The following is a 19241-nucleotide window of genomic DNA, read 5'->3' on the forward strand; positions in this document are numbered from 1 at the left end:
TGGGCTGTCTGAGTTCCTTCTTTTTTTTAAGAACAAAGAAAAGTGCAAATGCAGAGCAAGGAGACAGTTACTGCAGTTGATCTAAAACTACCCTGTGCTTATTCTTCGTTGCAGTCTCCAGAAATAAAGGTGTAACTCTCATTTTTCCACTTAAAAATTATCACCCCAAACTTGTAAGTTGCTAGAATGCAGTGGCAGTTCATGTCTTTCTTTCTAATCCAGTTAAAAATATTTTTATTTTATTGTAATTGTATGGGAAAGGCATCTCAGCTGGGTGACAGTAAATAAAACTAAGAAAGGAAGCCTGTTTTGTCACTGATTAAGTCCTAAAATCCCCTTTTTTTCTTTTTTTTTAAATTCCCAACAGGAAGAAATGTACTAAATAGATTATTCAGTGTTTTGCAGTAGGCTATAGTACTCTTCAAGGAGTGTGTTGACCTTGTCCTGAGTTGAAAATTACCTGCCTCAGACAAATTACTATCATATTTAAACAGATAAAGCAGGAGTAATAGCTTCCATCCACAGTAAATGAAAAAGTAATTTAATCCTAAGGCAGAGGGATTGTTCCTGAGGATTTTAATAATAAAAGAATGTAACAGGACCCACTGAGGCATCATAATCTAGCAAAGACTCTTAACTGCTTTGGATGCTGTTGGAACTTCTTCCCTTATGACATCTGCAAGACAGAGTGTGTCACAGGCATTGGGCTGATAGAGAATAACAGGATTTGAGCATCAGTTTAAGAGCTGCAACAAACTGCTAAGTGTTTTCTGAAAGGTGGTGAGAGAGGTTTCTTTCCTCTTTCCCTCTTGTAAAGCTTTTATTTGAGTTTTAGCATCCTCTAAAACTCCTAATTTGTCTTGGTGAAAAGCCTTGGGATCCTAAATAGGTTTAACAGGCCGTGTTTAGCTATCAACCTTCTGGAAAAAATACACTATATAGTTAGTGTAAGGTGTGTTAGTGCAGTTAAAATCTCTGGGTTCTTCTCTGTAATCTCTAAAACTATCAGTCTCTACTGAAAGATCTGTTTCAACACCAGGGGTAGGTTTTAGGGGAAATGCAGTAAGTTTAAAGTTATCCAGTGGGATCAAGAATTTTGTCTGTTTATATTGAAACAGTTACTTTTGCAGCTGGCATTTGTGGAGAGACACCAAACTGCATCGTTACACAGCCAGGAAGTTTTTTCAGTGCAGTTCTAAGCAACACACAGGAGGTTTTTTGATGTATTTTTTTCCTCCCCGTGGGTTTTAGAATGAAAGAAGTCTGTGGAGAGTGAGCCTGCAAATACCAGCACTTATTTTGGAATGTTGCATCACACAGATGTGTGGGGAAGCATTACTGTGAAGCAAAGCAGGAGATAAATCCTTAAAGGCAGGTGTCTTAGCCTCTAAATCTTGTGGTGGAAGTGCCTATCCTAGCAGGAGACTACAGCTTGCATTGCTAAAATGTAAAATTATTTGAGAAAGCTTTGCTGGACTTCAGTGTGTTGGTTTTGTATTAAACACAAGCTCCCAAGAAACCTGACCCAAAGGTTTTCTGTCTGCCTTCTGGTTTGTGTGTCTCCAACTTCATCTAAAATTAAAGAGTGGGGAGAGGAGGAGGTTTTGAAAGGCTCTTACCATGCTCACTGGCAACAGCAAACCAGGCTCTCTGATCTTCTTTGGCTCTACAAAATGAGTGGAATTACTTTCTCTATGTCACTGGAAACCCTGAGAATCTGAATGTAAGGATTTAAAAACCCAGACTGGTACTTTTTATTTAAGTGTCTTTTTGAGGGAAAATATTACTGTAATTTTTATGTTCTTATTCTCCCTCTCACAGGACACTTTATTATTTTTTGACATGATTTTATTACACAGTTTTTGTGCCTGTTGATAATTTCCACATAAATTTTCCTTTGCTGCTCTTTTGAGAAGTTCTCTCTTTACCAAGTGAGGAACTTCAGTGGGAACATCTGCATGAATATTAAAACCTGGAAACAGCCATAGCTTTAAGCTATGGAGATATGCTGCCTTCCTTCATATATTTTATTTATATTTGTGTGCAGCTTGAAAAAGCTGCAGTCTCTTCTTCTCAGGACTGAATCTTAAATTGTAAAGAAGATCATATTCAGGAATATTTACATGTTAATATAATTTTTTTGTAAAATCACAACCAGAATGTACAAGAGCCAGCCAGACTGAACACATGATGAGAGATAATATGAAGCACAGTATCAGAGTACAAAAGCAGCTTTTATTAGCCAGGTACCAGTAACTGGCACCAGTAAATGCTTCAAGGGTAATTTCTGGAATCAGAGAAGCAAACATGGATGTAGAAAACCACTCAAAGATGTTTGAGCACAATATTAACACCTTGCTTTTCTGTCATTTCTAAGGGCAGACAAGAATCAACCCTGGTCAGGTCAGAGATGGTTGGGGATGCATTAATTTTGCTGAGGAAGCAGAACAAAAATTAGCAGGGGGGATTGAAATGAGGGACAAAAATAGAGGGCATTTCTGGGTGGCTTTCACACTGTCTCAGAGTGACAGGTCAGAGTTTGAGGTCTTTGTGTCAGAGTTTGAGGTCTTTGTCTCAGAGTTTGAGGTCTTTGTCTCAGAGTTTGAGGTCTTCTTTACAGCTGATTTGAGAACTTGCAAACAGAATGCCATGTTCCTCTCCTTTCCTATACCCCAAAGCTGAACCTGGTGCTTGGGCCATTTCAGAATGGTGTCAGCATGAGGCTGGCATGGCATGGAGAGAAAATCCTTTTATTTCTGTGCTGTGCTCAGAATGAGGGGCAGAGTTCTGACGTGCCTGAGTGAGGAGCATGTTATTTGAGACCAGAGAAGAAAGAGAAGTTTTCTTCTGGGACATCAGCACTGAGGGGAAATGTCTGAAGAAAAAGTTGTAATTTGTAAGGGTAACGTGGTGAGGCTGTCCAGAAAATTGAGGTGGGAAGATGAGTGAGCTGAGATATCATTTATGTAAAACGTTTGTACATGAGGTCCCTATCAACTGTAATTCCCTGAAAGAGGCATTTCAGGGATGTTCTGAAAGCAGGTGTTGGTTGTATTTTATTCTGGCAGATAATAATTTTTTTTTAAAAAGTAAAATTACCACTTAGCTTGTACTGTCTTGCTCAGACACCAGATGCTTGCCCTGCTGGAAGCCTTTCTGGGAGATGTTTCCACTTGTTGGAAACTGATAGTATCAGTATATAGGGAAACTGCCCATGTTTATATGTACAGATTAAATTACACACTTTTCAGTGTTTTAAGTAGGAGGTTGGTTGGTTTTGGTTTTTTTTTTTTTTGTTATTCAGACTCACTGAAGTCACTTGGAAGAGGTTTCTGCACAATCTGATTACAGATCCCACATTTGACAACAAAAAACTGCTCTGAAGCCACACGGTTCATAGAGCTGCTTTGTCTCTCAGAGTACTTCAAATACAGAGAACTGTCCTAGGTTCCTTCCTTTATTATTTTTTTCTTTTTAATAAAACCTGTCACTGTATAGGAACCACTTAGATTATTTACATATAGCACAAATTAAATTTGAAGCCTGAGGGTGAGAGCCATCTGATACAGAGCAGTTGCCTGATGAGAGGTGACAGACTCCAAAACAGCAAACTTATTCTTTCTTGAAAGATGTAACTTGGCTTTATCTAGGCTTTAGTTTAAATGTTCCTTAATTAATTCAGTGCCTCTGTTGCTCAGAATGTGATGCTATCAAAACACATATTTGTAAAAATGTTTAAAACAGTCCAGTGGCTGGAGTACTGGACTGCAAAGCAGAATATTTGGCTTCTGGTTCTCTCTTTACTGTTAACCTATTGGAAGATGTGTGCATTATTTTATTTAACTTCAGGATGAATGAATGGGACCACCTTTGCCAGCCCAAGTTCTGCTGTCATCTGTAATCACAAGAAAGAAGTAGATGCTCCTCATGGAAAGGGAGGACATTTCAGAGCACTTGAAATTTTGCCTAAAAATAGGTAGTGTGAGTTTTATCTCCTGTGAACTGGCCATAATCTCATTGCTTCAGATTCCTAATTTGTTAGGAATGGGAGAGGAGCATAGTGTGATACTAAAGATGGGAAGGATGTCCTGGTGGAAGGTAGAACTTCACATACATGATCATAGAATCACAGAATCATAGAATGGGCTGGGTTGGAAGGGACCTCAGAGATCATCAAGTCCAACCCTTGATCCACTCTCACTGCAGTTCCCAGCCCATGGCACTGAGTGCCACATCCAGGCTCTTTGGAAATATCTCCAGGGATGGAGAATCCACCCCTTCCCTGGGCAGCCCATTCCAATGGCTGATCACCCTCTCTGGAAAGAAATTCTTTCTCATGTCCAACCTAAACCTCCCCTGGCACAACTTGAGACCTCTTGTGCCCTCTTGTCTTGCTGAGAGTTGCCTGGGAAAAGAGCCCAACCCCCCCCTGGCTCCAACCTCCTTTCAGGGAGTTGGAGAGAGTGATGAGGTCTCCCCTGAGCCTCCTCTTCTCCAGCCTCAACACCCCCAGCTCCCTCAGCCCTTCCTCACAGGACTTGTGCTGGATCCCTTCACAGCCTCCTTGCTCTTCTCTGGACCTGCTCCAGCACCTCAATCTCCTTCCTGAGCTGAGGGGCCCAGAACTGGACACAGGACTCAAGCTGTGGCCTCCCCAGGGCTGAGCACAGGGGCAGAATCCCTTCCCTGGACCTGCTGGCCACGCTGTTCCTGAGCCAGCCCAGGATGCCATTGGCCTTCTTGGCCACCTGGGCACACTGCTGGCTCCTCTTCAGCTTCCTGGCAATCCAGACTCCCAGGTCCCTTTCTGCCACTCTGTGCCCAGCCTGGAGCTCCCCATGGGGTTGTTGTGGCCAAAGTGCAGGACCCGGCACTTGGCCTTGTTGAACCTCATCCCGTTGGGGTCAGCCCAACTCTCCAGTCTGTCCAGGTCCCTCTGCAGAGCCCTCCTGCCTTCCAGCTGATCCACACTTCCCCCTAGCTTAGTGTCATCTGCAAATTTGCTGATGATGGACTCAATCCCCTCATCTAAATCATCAATAAAGATATTAAACAGAACCGGGCCCAGTCAGGTTCATGTTTCAGTCAGGTTCTGTTACCACATTGCCATCTTCTGCTTTGGTGTCCTTTCTGTAATATAAGAGGATTCATCTGTAGCTAGATATAGATAAATATATATATGGGTAGAGCAAGTGGGGCTAATGGTTCTTGATTAATTAATTGTAGAACTTACCAGATCCCATTGGCAAAGTGTCCAGTTTGAGGGTGCAACATTATTATTTTACATTATTATATAATATAATACTATATATTATATTATATGTTATATATTATAATATCATATATTATAATATTATATCTTATAATATGTCTTATATTATATTATTATATTTTACATTATTTGATCAGTAACTAATAAACAAATGGCCTTTCAGACTGGTTCCATACTTGGTTTAGAATTATATAAAAAGCCCTCATGTACTTCCCTTAAGGATTTGTTTGGAAGTTTAGAATCTGAACTCAGCAGTTTGTGTTCTCTTTCTTTCAAGTTTTGAAGTACAGTCTCATGATCTCAGTTTTGCCTGAGGTGCCAGTATCCTTAAAGAAGTTCTTTGATTCCTGAAGTTGCACTGTATATGTAAGAGCCTCTATTCAAATTACTGGGGTTTTTTTTTTTTTATGGCTTGGTGCCATCTCAAGAATCAGATCTTAGTTCCTCAACTCCAAGTTCATCACAAGTTTCATGATCTGCTGGCTTCATTTAAGCTTCTGGAAAAAAAAAAAAAAGAAAAAAAAGAGTCCTGCTTGCTCTTTTCCTTCTGTATTTCCATTGGGATCTGTAGCAGATGCTACCAGAGTAACCAAGCTGACCCAACAAAACCAAAGGTGTAGTTTTTAGCAGTGTCATTTCCCCCATCTCATGTGTTCTACAGTCACACAGCTGCTTATAGTGGCAACAACAAAAAAAAAAAAAATAGTGTGAGGGGCTGTAAGGGGAGTGAAGTGGTGAGTGCCTACCAGCTTCAAATTATCTGGTAAATCACCTTATAAATAAAAGGCAAGAGCTGGCAGATGGACATGTACCAGCTTCAGTTTATCTGGTAAATCACTTTATAAATAAAAGGCAGGAGCTGGCAGATGGACATGGAGTAGAAAGCTATGAAGCAACAGAGGGAAGAATGAAGCAACACTTAGGTAGTGCTCAGACTTTAAAAAGAAAACAGGAAAAAAGCGAAGCTGTGTTTGGTTGTGCAATCCTGGTCCAGTTCCTATCTCATATGCTGAGTGAGGTGGGAATTCCAGTGGAAAAAGTACCATGTAATTAAAGGTTGTTTGAGTAGCCTCAGGTACTCTGGTAATTGCAGCAGCCTAAGAACAGTGGCTGCAGTGTGCTACAGTCTGAGCTTCAGAGTGTGCTCAGCTTTTCACCCACAGAAGGACCTCCCCACGTCACCAGACCTGACTCTCCCCGTCAGGGTTTTGCAGAATCCAATTCTGATTGAGTTTCTCTTTCTGTGGCTCAGCAAACAACCAATTCCCATGGCCAGGAGAGCTGCAATTTCCTTCTATTTTCAGCATGTGAAACCACAGAAATTTACCCCAGCAATCCTGTTCTCCACCTAAGCTTGCTCTTCCTCATGACCAAAAGTTTTTTTTTTGTGTGTGTGTGTGTGTTACTCTAGAATTTTAGAATGTCTTTTGATAGATGTGATCATTTACTGCTCCAGATTTAAAAAAAAAAACCCAATAGCATTGGAGGGTGGAGCTTTTTGACTATTTATCAGCAGTTCTTAGTGCTCTTAGATGCTTCTTTTCTACCTGGCAGGTTGTAGGGAGGTGGGTGTTGGCTTCTTCTCTCAAGTAACAACAGGACCAGAGGAAATGGTCTCAAATTGCACCAGGGGAGGTTTAGACTAGAAATTAGGAAGAATTTCTTTACTGAGAGAGTAGTCAGGGGATGCCCAAGGAGGTGGTGGAGTCACCATCCCTGGAGGTGTTCAGATACCATGTAGGTGAGGCCCAGGACATATTCTAGTGGCATGATGATTTTTAAAATTATATTATTAGTATTTATATTTTGGGGCTTGGTTGGACACTGATTTTAGAGCTCCTTTCCAACTGGGACAGTTCTGTGATTCTTGAAAGCAGAAGGCTGAAGTGTCAAATCTCTGCTGCTCGTTCCGTGGTTCAGGATAAAAAAACAAGAGTCACCAAGATTTCAGAAACATGAAATCCTCGGTGGTGCTGAGGACACCGAAGAGCTGCAGGTGAATGGATAATTTGATACCATGTGGCTCTACCAGAAATGGTGCCACAGCAGCTTGGGCATCTCCCCTGAGGTAAATAACAGTGCTTTTGGACAAAGTTAAACAGCAGATGTGCTTCATCTAGATTGAGAAAAGGTATTTAATTTAACAAGATGTGATGTGAAAAGGTGTCTGGTTGAATGAATATTACGTTCAGTTCTGGGTACCTCACTATAAGAAGGGCACAGAAGTGCTGGAGCGTGTCCAGAAAGGGACAATGAGGATAAATGAAGGATAAATGCTGGGAATTTCAGTCTGGAGAAGAGGAGGCTGAGAGGAGACCTTGTTGCCCTCTTCAGCCCCCTCAAAGGAGGTTGGAGGAAGGAGGGAGAGAGCCTCTTCTCCTTGGGGGCATGAGACCAGAGGATGGAAGCTACTCCAGGGGAAGTTTAGGCTGGATATTAGGAACCATTTTTTTCACTGAAAGGGCTGTCAGACACGGGAATAGTCTGCCCAGGGAATAGTCACCATCCCTGGAGGTGTTTAAACAGGGACATGGCTTAGTGATGAGCTGGTAAAAGGTTGGACTGGAGGATCTTGAAGGTCTCTTCCAACCAAAGATGTTCTGTGATGGACAAAATCCCTCCATCCCTCCATCCATCCCTCTCCCCCCATCCCTGAGAGCTGCCTGAGGAGGACACAGCAGAGTTGTAGGGACAAGATGCTAACGCTGTAGGACATCATTCCAGCTCCCGCTGTTACTTCGGGACATCTTTGGGTCCGGTTTCCCTCAGCTCTCCCACTCCGCACCTTTCCAGACCTCAGCCAGGCGCCCGTTCCCCCCCAACCCATCGGCATCCGGGCCGAACCGGGCGGTGTGTCCCGGGGGCCTCCTCCGGGCGGGTCCCTACGTGCTCAGGCAGCGCTGGCCGAGACGGAGAGAACCGATCGGGTGTCGGCGGTTCCGCGGGTGATTTGCCGGGGCTTGGCGGGGCGGGTCGGGGTGGGTCGGGTCGGGGCGGTGCGGAGGAGCTGCGGGCCGGGCGGGGTAAGGGCTGGGTCGGGTTCGGGGCGGGCGGCCCGCCAGGCCGTGCGGGCCCGGGGAACCAGGCCCAAGGTGCGGGGCGGGGATGGGGTTCGGGTGCCTGTGAAGGATCGCAGCTTTCATGGTGAGCGAAGCCGCTGTGTGGCTGCCGGGGTTTGGGGGGGGGGTGGGTTGGTTGGTTCCGGGGGTGTTGGGTTTGGGTCGGGGGGGAGGGAGGGTGTGGGCGCGGAGTTGCGAATGTCTCGGAGAAAGCAGCTCGGGAATGGCTTCGCTGGGTCCGGGAGAGAACCAACTTCTCGGGAAAAGGGATTTCCTTTGTCCGGGGAGAGGCAGTGAGACCCCGGGAAGGGTTTTGTGGAGCCCTCGGGAAGGGTTTTGCGGAGCCCCCGGGGGTCGGGCAGCCCCGGCTCTGCCTGGGTGCTGCGTGTTGGGCTTCCCCGGGGAGCCGTGGTTACCGTGAAACAAACAGGGCCAAGGCAAAATGACCTTGGCAGAGAGGTTTGCCCGGTTGTGCCTCCCCGGGAAGGGGTGACACAGCCCCCATCCCTCTTGGATCTTCCCAGCCGTGTCCTGGTGGGTTGTGTTTCCCCGTAGGAGATGGTTTGGGATCCCCCAGGGGTGAGCTGCTCCTTCGGGAGGAATCACCAGAGGAGCCAGCACAACTTGAGCTTCTTGCATCGCCAAGCTGCCAGGGTTCCACCCAGAATTAATCCTGGTTTCGGGTGTGTGTTCCTGTGGGCTTTTTCTGTGTCTTTGTTTTGTGTTGGTTTAAATCGGTGCTTTAAGCTCCTGCACATTCTTCTCGGAACATCTTCACACCCTGGTTCAGCTATCATGGCTGAATAGGTTCAGAGGAAACCTGGAAGAAATCCTGAGTGATCTCAGTGATAAGGATATATCCTAAATGATCAGCTCATCCTAAACTGATTCTAAATTTAACTTGCCACCCTATCAAGTTTGTAACCTCTGATTCCAGCATAGGATTTAGGAGATGCTGAATTGTTTCTACCTGTGAGAGATTTGAGTCTGTTGTTTTGGGGTTTTTTTGGTAAAAGAAGAAAAAGCTTAAAATGAGCTATTGTGTGGTCCAGCCTATTGCAGTGTGCCTGGATGTGCAAATATTCCTATTGCTCAGTCAGCAGATACTCTTCATGTGAGTTTGTGGAGGCTTTAATCTCCTTCATTGCTGTAAGATACATCATGCTCTGTTCAAAATTACATTCTCTTCTTACTGGAATAAAACCATTTTCAGGAACTTTTGTCTTGTGTGGATTTGAGGCGGTTTTGTTTTGTCAGGGTTTTTTGGGGGAGTGGGATGGGGTTTTTGTTTTTTAATTAGTCTTGTAGATAATGACTATCACCAACACATTCTTACTCTTTTTTTTTTTTTTTTTTTTTTTTTTTTTCTTTTGCTACCAATGGAAAGGATGACATTGCTACAAAGGACTCATAATCTGATAAAATGTGCCACTCCCATTTTTCTGCTGGTCTGGCTTCTTCACTGGAGGGTAGTGCTGAGTAGAACAAGTCAGTGAATGCTGAAATGCAGAGTGGGATTTTGCTCTTTCAGAGGTTTGAATGGCACTAATGTACCAATGCTGTAGCTAACCACCCATATTCCAAAAGAAAGGATTTCTTAACAAAGAAAAATTATTGGGAGAGGGCTGCTCTGGAAAACTTCTTGCTTAGCTGAATGAGATTTCCAGATACACCCAGGGTGTACAGTTTTCTTCCCAAAGCAATTTTGCTCTGCAGGTGGCTTTCAGTGAAAGAAGACTCTGAAAATAATTCTCACCAGCCAAAATTAAGCAGCTTTTCTGGCTGTGAGTAGCATTGGGTGTATGTGTTGTAATGTCAAGCTCTGTGAGGCTTTAGGGAGACCCATCCATGATGATTTGTGGCGTGTTAATTTCTTGAGGATGTTGAATGGTTTTTGTTTCACTGGTAGTGTATCAAAGGAGGAAAAAGGTGGTATTTAGAGAAAGGGTTCACCTTGTCTTTGGTAGCAGTAATAGAAGTTAATATTTGACTATGTTAATTTATGAAAAATAGCTAACAAAAAACCAGTCTGGTAATAAAAACTGGGAGGAAGAATGGCCATTTCCTTCATGGCTGTCTGCACAGTGGGTCTGCTCCGTGGCTGATGCTGTATTCATATCAGCTGCTTGCAAGGAGTTATTAATGCAAGAATAAGTCTTTTAGATTTCTTAGAATTTCTTAGATTTCTGCTGTTGGTCAACCCCTTTCTCCTTTATTTTCTTGCTGGAGGATTTGTTTTAGTGAACAGTTTTATCAGCATGAGCACTCTCCCTTTACAGAACAAAGCTAGGTACTGTTCAGTACTGGAAATACATTTTTCTTGGTTCTTTTCCTTGTTTTCAGACTGCTGTCATGCACAGGAGTCTTAACTGGGATTGATGACCCAGACATTCCAAGTTCATGACGTTTCCCATCACAGCAACGTGGGCATCACAGGATTGACTGCTGAGACAGTGCCCAGTCAACAAACAAGGAAAAGAAATTAAAAAAAAAAAGAGTTTTTCTGTGTCCTGGGAGCTGCCCTCAGGAGAGGAGTCCCAGAAAACTGGCTTGAAGTAGAATTGAATTGCATAGCACAGAGCAGAAAACCACAGCTGTGTTTCTCTGCATTCCTGTGGGGGTTTTATCCATCCTTATTTTTAAGGCCTTTCTGGAAGTGGTAGGGATCTTGTTTGGCTGCCTTGATTTTGTTGGAAAGGTGGGATCTATTTGCCCAAGAAGGTTTTGATGTACTTGACAGATGGGGTTGAGAGAAGTTTCCTTTTTTTTATTTTTTTATTTTCATAGGAGTTGTATAAGCAAGCTACACCTAAAAGCAGGTGGGTCTTGGAAGTTGCAAAAATAGCTGCAAAGTTGAATGTAAAAATATTTATAATGTGTATTTGTTTGGGGTTTTTTCTGTCAGACTGACCATGTTTGTTGTTTAAATATCACTGATATTTTGAATACTTACTGTTTGCTATAGCACTTCAAGCTTTGGAGTAGATGGGAGTTGTGTAAAGGTTGTTTTAAGCCCATTAGGTCCTGTTTTTGGTACATTTTCTTCCAGAACAATGTTCATAGGAAAAATAAAAATAGCATGTGATGCCAAGATCATGATGATAGAATAATTACCCATGGAAGGAGCTCTGAGGAACTAACTCCCCTCTCAGACCTGAGGCTGCTAAACCCAAATGCTCAGGGCTCATCCACCTCAACTTGGAATATCTTCAAGGTTGGAAGTTCCACCCCATCTCAGGAAATTTGTCCCGGTGTCTCAGGTAGCCCCTGCCTTCCTAGTGATTTTTTTTTCCCCCTAAGACCAGAATTTTAGCAGTTTGTGCCTCTTGGCTTCATGTTCTTTACACAAGTGTCTCCCAAACTCATTCTTGATGTTCACCATTTTCTTTGTCCCTAGACCCCAAAGATCCCTAAGCAGCCTCCTCCTGTGTGTCAGACACAAACAAATCAATCTCTTGTGCTCTGTTATGATTTAAAATGGTTGTACTTGGAGGCATCCTAACAAGTGTGGGGTTTTGACTAACCATGATTTTAACCCCTTTTCTTTTTTTTTTTTTTTTTTTCCACCATCCTTGAGCTGTTGCATCTGAAAACAGCTTGGCTTTGAGAAACCTTACAGTGGGATTTTAAGATGAGCTTGTGGTTGGTTTTGGCTTTGATTTCAAAACCATATATCAGCTCAAGCCATAAATATTTTAAATAGGTCTTATTTTCTGCCTCAGATAGTATCTGCTGTTTGTAAACTCATTCTTAGCAGTACTTGGTTAAAAGCAGGCTGCCAATTGGGAACTTAGTGTTGTTTGTACAAATAGAAGGAATGGAAAAAAAAAAACAAACCCACACCAAAACACACTGCTGAACATAAATTTTAACATTATTTTTGTTTCTGAGGTTGCTCTATTTGGAAAGCTTTACAGGGGCAGAGCTGTGAAAACGTTATTGGGTAGAGTCTTGAAATTCTCCTGTGCATCATCTTGGTTTTCTCCACTCCTTTAACTTTCCCTGTCTTTTGCTTCTCTAGGAATATGAAGAAAAAACTGGACGAGCTCACAGACCACTCTCTCCTAAGCAGAATGTGAGGAAGAATCTTGATTTTGAACCACTTTCCACTACAGCACTTATTTTAGAGGACAGACCAGCGTAAGTTTTGGGAAGTACCCCAGTGAGGGGCTCTTTAAAATGAAGTTATCAGAGCTTTTCTTACTGCTCTGACTTAAACAGATGATTTACAATTCAAAGCAGTTTGGTGGGTTGTTTGTTTTTTTTTTTTTTTTCAGGCTAGTGAATAGGAAAGTGGGATGATTATAAGAAAAATTATTCAAACAAAAGTAACATTATTATCATGAAAGAAGTGGCACTGTATGAAAGGTAATTAGGAGAGCAGAGCTCTGGCTTTAAGTAATTCTGCTTTCTAAATATGAGGAAGGGATTTTTATTTTCCCTGAGAGAACATAACCATAAAAATGAAGCTGGTAAATGCTAAAGAAATTGAGAACCAAGGATACTGTGTCCTGTTTACACAGAGAAAGACCACACCTCCATAAATAATGAAACAATATAATGATTGTTCTGCAGTGGCTTCAGCATCACATTTTAAAGCACTTGATCAGTTGTTGCATTCTTCTGTTACTGCAAGGAGATTCTTGCATTTACAGGCTAATTCCATTACCATTTACTGGCACTAAAACCCCTGCTTTCCTGTGCTTTGCTCCTGAATTACACAAAATCAGTCATGTTTAATCAGTGTATGAATGGTACCCAGCTTAATAGGCATGGTGCCTGCATTTTTAATATTGCTGTGCATTCTATAAAGAACTGGCATAACACAGGGATGTTTTCCTCAACAAATCTGTATAAATAGTGCTCCTATCACAGTTCCAGGGTTATTTAAGACACTTTTTGGCTTGACTATGTGACAAGAGGTCTTGGAGCAGTACAAGAGTGATAATTTGTTCCAGCAGGTTTTATTGTGGACACCTGGAAACAGTCCCCACTTGCTTATTTGCATGTAAAACCTGTCTGTTAAAAAGCATTCTTCCCATGAGATAATCTGAGAAATACAGTGTTCAGGTAGTTTGGAGCAGTGATGCCTTAGAGGATAGCATTCACATTTTGCTTTCTTTCCTACTGTTGGTAGGCTGAGGAATTTCTAGCAGAAAAAATATTTTTAAGATTCTAAACAATTGGATCATCACTTCTGTCTGGTAGGGAAAATTACTCTGGACAAAATAGTGTCCTCTGAATCTTTCTAAATAATGTTTTTAATTGTTTACTCATAGTTTGTGTACTGTTTGGGGTTTTTACCTACAAGGCTTTAAGTAATTTATTTTTTATTTCCTATTACATATAAAGATTTCAGACTTAAAAAGGAAAAATGTGGTGAGATTTTTTTTTCCAGAATAGCTGTTCTTGATTTTGCACTCACTTGTAGGGCTTAGGCAAAACTTTATAGAAAAAAAAATCATTAAATATTCCATAGTCCCTGTAACTTTAGCTCCAAAAAGTGTTGGTCAGATCTTAATAGATAATAAGGATTGTCTCACGTGTGTGGTGATGAAATACAGGACAAATAATTTAAGTTGTAGAATTTAATTTAGCAGAACTTGCATTGTTGGATGTGATTTTCCTTTCCAAACTTTCCCTAACTTACACCAGATTTAAATACTTGCATTTTAAAAGGATGTTGGTCATTTCATGTTTCTGAAACTGGAGAAGAGTAAATTATAATGTGAAAATCCACTTTTCTTCTTATTGTAACAGTTTATGTTTTAAAAAACATTCATAGGCTTGTATTACCTGGCTGTGCATATTTTTACAAGTAATATGATTATGTAAATAATAAAACATCCTGCTGTTCATGGTGACTTTTGATGGCTGGGAGCTGCTTTCTGTGTGCCACCTTACAGCAATATGAAAGTGAATTTTTGCCTTTTTTTCTTACCCAAAGATTTAAGCTGCAATACAGTGTTCTACTACTCAGAACAACAAATAAATAACTTTGTTGAAGATGACTCCAGTGCCACTTGTTGCTGGAGAAGAGACAAGGAGAAGGGGACACTTTAAAATAAGAGGTTTTTTTTAAAATAAGAGTTTTAGAGAGCTGAGGGGAAAAGGAAACTGGTGCAGGGAGTTGTCTGGGTAAAGAAAGTTGTGGATGTGACTGATAAATGACCTGCATGGCAAGAGATCTTGTGTCTTATCTGCAGAGATCAGATTACATCAAAACCCCCAGCTTGACATGTACCAGTCTGTTCCCTGTCCTTATGAAGAGCAGCCTGTGGGTTCAGTTGGATTTAATAATAAAAATGCTGAAATTATCAAACATAAGGAAATTACTCAGCATGTTCTGTGGATAAAAGTGTTCATGGCTGGTCAGTGTTCTTTCATTCTATTCTGCTGACTCTGGCAAAAAAAAAAAAAAATGAACTTCTTTCCAAAGATCTGTTGCTCTACTCTTTGATCAAATATTTTGAGAAGAAGCAGTACATGCTTTTCTTCTAGAAGTGTCTAGAATTTTCTTTAGAGAAGCTTGCCAACTTTAAATACTGATGATTATTATTATTTTTTTTTCAGGAACCTCCCTGCAAAGCCAGCAGAAGAAGCTCAGAAACACAGGCAGCAGTACGAAGAAATGGTGGTTCAAGCAAAAAAAAGAGGTGATGGAGGGGGAAGTGAAGGGGTATTTTTAAACCTGAAATGCACTGGTGTCAGTTTGTTGCTCTGTAATGTGAGAGATCTGTACCTCCCCTCAAAGAAGAATCAATGCAGAGAAGAGAGGTGAAGAAAGAAAGGTTCATTAAAAGCCCCACCCCAAGCTGAAAAATAAACCAATCCTAGAATCCAGCAGGGAAGAAGTTTCTAATTTGTAGCATTTAAATAATTATGGCATTTCTTTGTGGGTTAAAAAACCTAATAATGTAGTAGTGTAGAACAGACTTTTTTAGATACCAACAGGAAATCAGAGTATGTACTTCTGTCCAGATAAATACCCTGACAAACCCATTTTCCCAAGAGCCAGATGAACAGCTTTGTGGAATGATGTATTGTGGAGAGGTCAGAAAATCAGAGTCCAACCACACTCTTGCTGCTTAGCAAAAAATTCCAAGCCTGCATTTAGGGAGCCTTCTGAAGAACTCATGTCCAAGCTGAAAGGTGGTGTGGTTCTGCTCAGACACAGCTCCTGCTGGACTTTTGGGTGGACCCAGCAGGTTGTGTGTGTTCATTCCAAAGACTTTGTTCATGGTGCTGCTTTTCCTCAGAGATTTTTCTTTGCCAGGTCAGTACCTTCCTGCATTGTAGGCAGTGTGTGTGTGCACACTGTATTTCTGCTGTGTTGCTATAAAAAGTGCCTGAATTTTTTTAAAAATTGCATGTCTAGCAAGTCTGCCTGTGGAAAAAATAGTTATAGGTGATCCAAGAAGAAACACTGAGTGGTAACAAAAGATACAACCTGTTTAAACTAAGCCTGAAAAATGTTTTCTTTCTAATGAACTGAAGATTTCCAGTACATAAAAATTTGTGATGTGTGGCCTTTAGATTCTAAATTATAATTTACAAAGACCAGCACGTAAGAGTGAAAACAAAATACAAAACTTGTATTGTTTTCACCTGGGTTTTTGAGTCTACCATAAAAAAGGGTGGGGCTTGATTAGGAAATACTCTGCCCTCTGCTCCTGGGTGGTGCTGTTGGCTGTCAGAGGTGCTAATTCAAAGTTATTAATGGGATTAGGTTTGAAAGGTCAGGGGATCCATACATTGCCTAATTCCCATGTCCCATCCATCAGAAATGAGCCTTATGCCTTGTCCCACTTTTTCCTTTATTCCCATTTGGCATCTCTGCTTAGGATTGGACCAGTCCACTCTCCATCCAGATGAGTGTAACGTGGTTTTGTGTGACTGTGTTGCCATGAGTAGCTAACTCTGAATATCTGGTTTCTGGGTTTATTAACTTCAAAAGGAAATTGCTTTTCTGCAGAGCTTAAAGAAGCCCAGAAGAGAAAGAAGCAACTGGAAGAGCGTTGCAAACTGGAAGAAAGCATTGGCAATGCTGTCCTGACTTGGAACAATGAGATCTTACCCAACTGGGAAACTATGTAAGACAGTATGTTGTACTGAGTTTTAATTAAAATTGCTGTGTCTGTCTCCTGAAGAGAAGTTAGAAAATTAGCAAGTCTCATCTTAAATGGTCTGGGGAAGCTTTGGGTTGAAAGTTGCTTTTGGACAGCTACAAAGAAAATAAGCAAAGTGTTTCATTAATTCCATAAAGTGGCTGGAAGAGCTGGAGGTTCAGAATATTCACAAACTATAAAACATGAAATGATTGGTGGCAGAGTTTGTAAAAGCAGAAAAAAAGCACAATGCTTGAACACCATGCATTTATCAGAAATCAGCTTTCCTTGACTACTCAGTGTTATAATATCAGATACAGACTGAAGGATGTGTCAAGTGCTGTGAAGCCTCATTAATCACAGAGTGGGATAATCACCTGCTGGGATAATCAAGTGATGGAAAAGAGAAGTAGGGACACAGTTGTAAGGGCTAAAAGATCTCCTGCAAAACCACAGCTCAGCCAAGCTACCTTTGCTGTGTAATTTTTCATGCTCTTTGTTAGTCATCTGAAAAAAACAAAACAAAACATGAATGTAACCACCAGCCTCCACAGCACTCACAACTACAATTTTCTGAATCATAAAATGCAGTTGTCCTGAGACTGTATGTTAAAACTGTGGATATAATTTGTTGGAAAATGCATTTCTGGAAAACTGAAGTAATAAATTAAGTATAATCAAACTGTAGATTTACATGTCTGTAATACTTTATGATGCACAGGTAATGGCTGCTGTTAAAATAAGGGCACTTTTTCCCCTGTTGGTTTATAAATGTAAAAGTTCCCCAGTGTATTCATTACTTTACATTTCAGTTCAAAATCTGCTTTTAGGTTATTATTATTTTAGGTTATTAGGGATTATTGTGCTTTTTGTCACTACCACAACACTTTCCCTGGTGCTTAGGTGCTGGCCTGTTCCTCCTCCAGCCAGTTCAAAGCCTGTTGTGCTTTTGGGATGTCTTCCATGATCCCACCTGGCTGTTATATCTTATTTTTCTGGAAGGTGAGAGCTGCAGAGCTGAGTGGGAGGCTGCATGTCTCACTGGCACAGCAGGGTGAGAGCAGTGGGGAGGGGGAAACTTCTGCATCATGGGTCTGTGTTTAATTTTACGTGGAGATCTAAGTCTGTCCAATCTTTAGCACAGGCAGTGGCTTAGGTATGGAGTTGATTTTCATTTGTTATTTCTGTCCCTTTTGGCCCTTCCTGGTCAAGCATGGTTGCATTTTTAATCACAGTGTGATCGCAGTGCCACTAACTTAGAAAGAAGCAAGTTTTCCTTTACAGTGCTCAAGAATGGGTACCTGCAAACCACGTTTGACTTCTTGGCTTGATGACAGTCATTTTGCTTTGGATCCCTTCCTTGCCCATTCAGCTGGCAAGGAAAAATTTCTTGGAATAATCTGATTTTTCTTTTCAACAGGTGTTGCTCCCGGAAAGTCCGAGAGCTGTGGTGGCAGGGCATCCCCCCCAGTGTGAGAGGCAAAGTCTGGAGCTTGGCAATTGGCAATGAGTTAAACATCACCCATGGTGAGGCTTTTGGTTTTGTCTACCTTGTCTTACAAAGAGAAGGAGAAAGGGAGCAGTGGTGTGTTTATTATGGGCTGTCAGAACCCGGGGTGTGGGTGTGAGGTGGTTCTGTTTTATTCCTGGTGCTTTGCCATCTTTTGGGCAAAGATCCTGTGTCTTTTAATCTTGTAACTGCCCTAGGACTTCTGCTCTGAGTTGTTCCTGATTATTGCTGTCACTGTGACTTGCTTTGATGCTAGATGGTCAGAATTAATGATTCAAGCTTTTTTTTTTTTTTAATTTAGAAGTGTTCATTTCCTAATGCCTACGAGTAGGCAGTGGTGTGCTGCCTTTGATTTACAGCAAGACATCAGGGCTGGGGGAGGTTAAAAGACCCCTGGGAAAATTTCTACTCTTGTTTATATGTGTGTTTGTGAGAAAAGAAATAGTGTGCTACTTCAGGGTGCAGTAAAACAGAGCTCTGAAAGACTAACAGATGCAGTTAATTCCAGCATGGAAAAGTGTGGTTCTGACATGGCATTTTCTAGACTTACCCCAGTTATCCATGCAGACTAATTTTGAATATGATTTTGAAGGAAATACTTGAACATAAAATGCAGGTTGTGCCTAAGTTGCCTTTCCTTTTCACTGAAGATGAGTTAGGTCAGTGAAACAAATCTTTCAGAACCTACTTAACAGCATCTCTAATACAGGAGTTGATTTTTTTTTTTGCTTGTAATGAATGGCACAGCTCATGTAGTAGGTAGTCAGTACCTGACACTGGATGCATATACAAATTGTGGACTTGGGTTTATCTGGTTTTCTTTTTCTAGAACTTTATGATATTTGCCTGGCTCGTGCCAAAGAGAAATGGAGATCACTTAGCACAGGAGGGGCTGAAGTAGAATGTGAAGGTAAGCTTTACCTGAAGGATTTATGCTGTGTTACTAAATAATGCTGTAAAAAAGCTCCTTTAAAAGAAATAACATTTTAGACAAAAAGAAAAAATTCAGCTCTAAAGGTGCCCCTGGTAAAACCAAAGGTTGTTTTTGTGCAAGCAAGAAACAGCTGTATTCCTTCATTCTTCTTTATAGAACACACTTTTTTTTTTCTTTATTAACTATCTCTAGGTACATTTCTAATTTTATGCTAATTTGTAGGAAAATGAGGAAGGTTTGGGGGTTGCAGTGTGAATTGCAACAGTCAAACAGTTTTCAGCATCAGTCGTTTTGGAATTGAAACTCAAATTATAGCATAAAATTGCATTTTAGTCCCTTATGGCAACTTCAAGCCTAT

At 41.4% G+C, this 19241-nt stretch overlaps 1 protein-coding gene across 3 annotated transcripts in view; it reads left to right on the plus strand.

Annotated features, from left to right (window-relative positions):
- Positions 1-19241, plus strand: part of TBC1D14 (TBC1 domain family member 14) — a 58985-nt gene that overhangs the window by 24055 nt on the left and 15689 nt on the right. The window contains exons 1-6 of one of the 3 annotated variants that reach the window (XM_071744022.1): positions 8263-8295; positions 12353-12471; positions 14905-14987; positions 16307-16424; positions 17860-17966; positions 18779-18859. In XM_071744022.1, coding sequence (XP_071600123.1) covers positions 14963-14987; positions 16307-16424; positions 17860-17966; positions 18779-18859 — 331 coding nt within the window. In that variant the 5' untranslated portion in view covers positions 8263-8295; positions 12353-12471; positions 14905-14962. Of the gene's footprint in view, positions 1-8262; positions 8417-12352; positions 12472-14904; positions 14988-16306; positions 16425-17859; positions 17967-18778; positions 18860-19241 lie in introns of those variants that run through there. The other 2 variants (XM_071744021.1, XM_071744020.1) reach the window with 2 other exon arrangements.

Source organism: Heliangelus exortis, chromosome 4, assembly GCF_036169615.1.
Source record: "Heliangelus exortis chromosome 4, bHelExo1.hap1, whole genome shotgun sequence".
Classification (NCBI taxonomy): Eukaryota; Metazoa; Chordata; class Aves; order Apodiformes; family Trochilidae; genus Heliangelus; species Heliangelus exortis.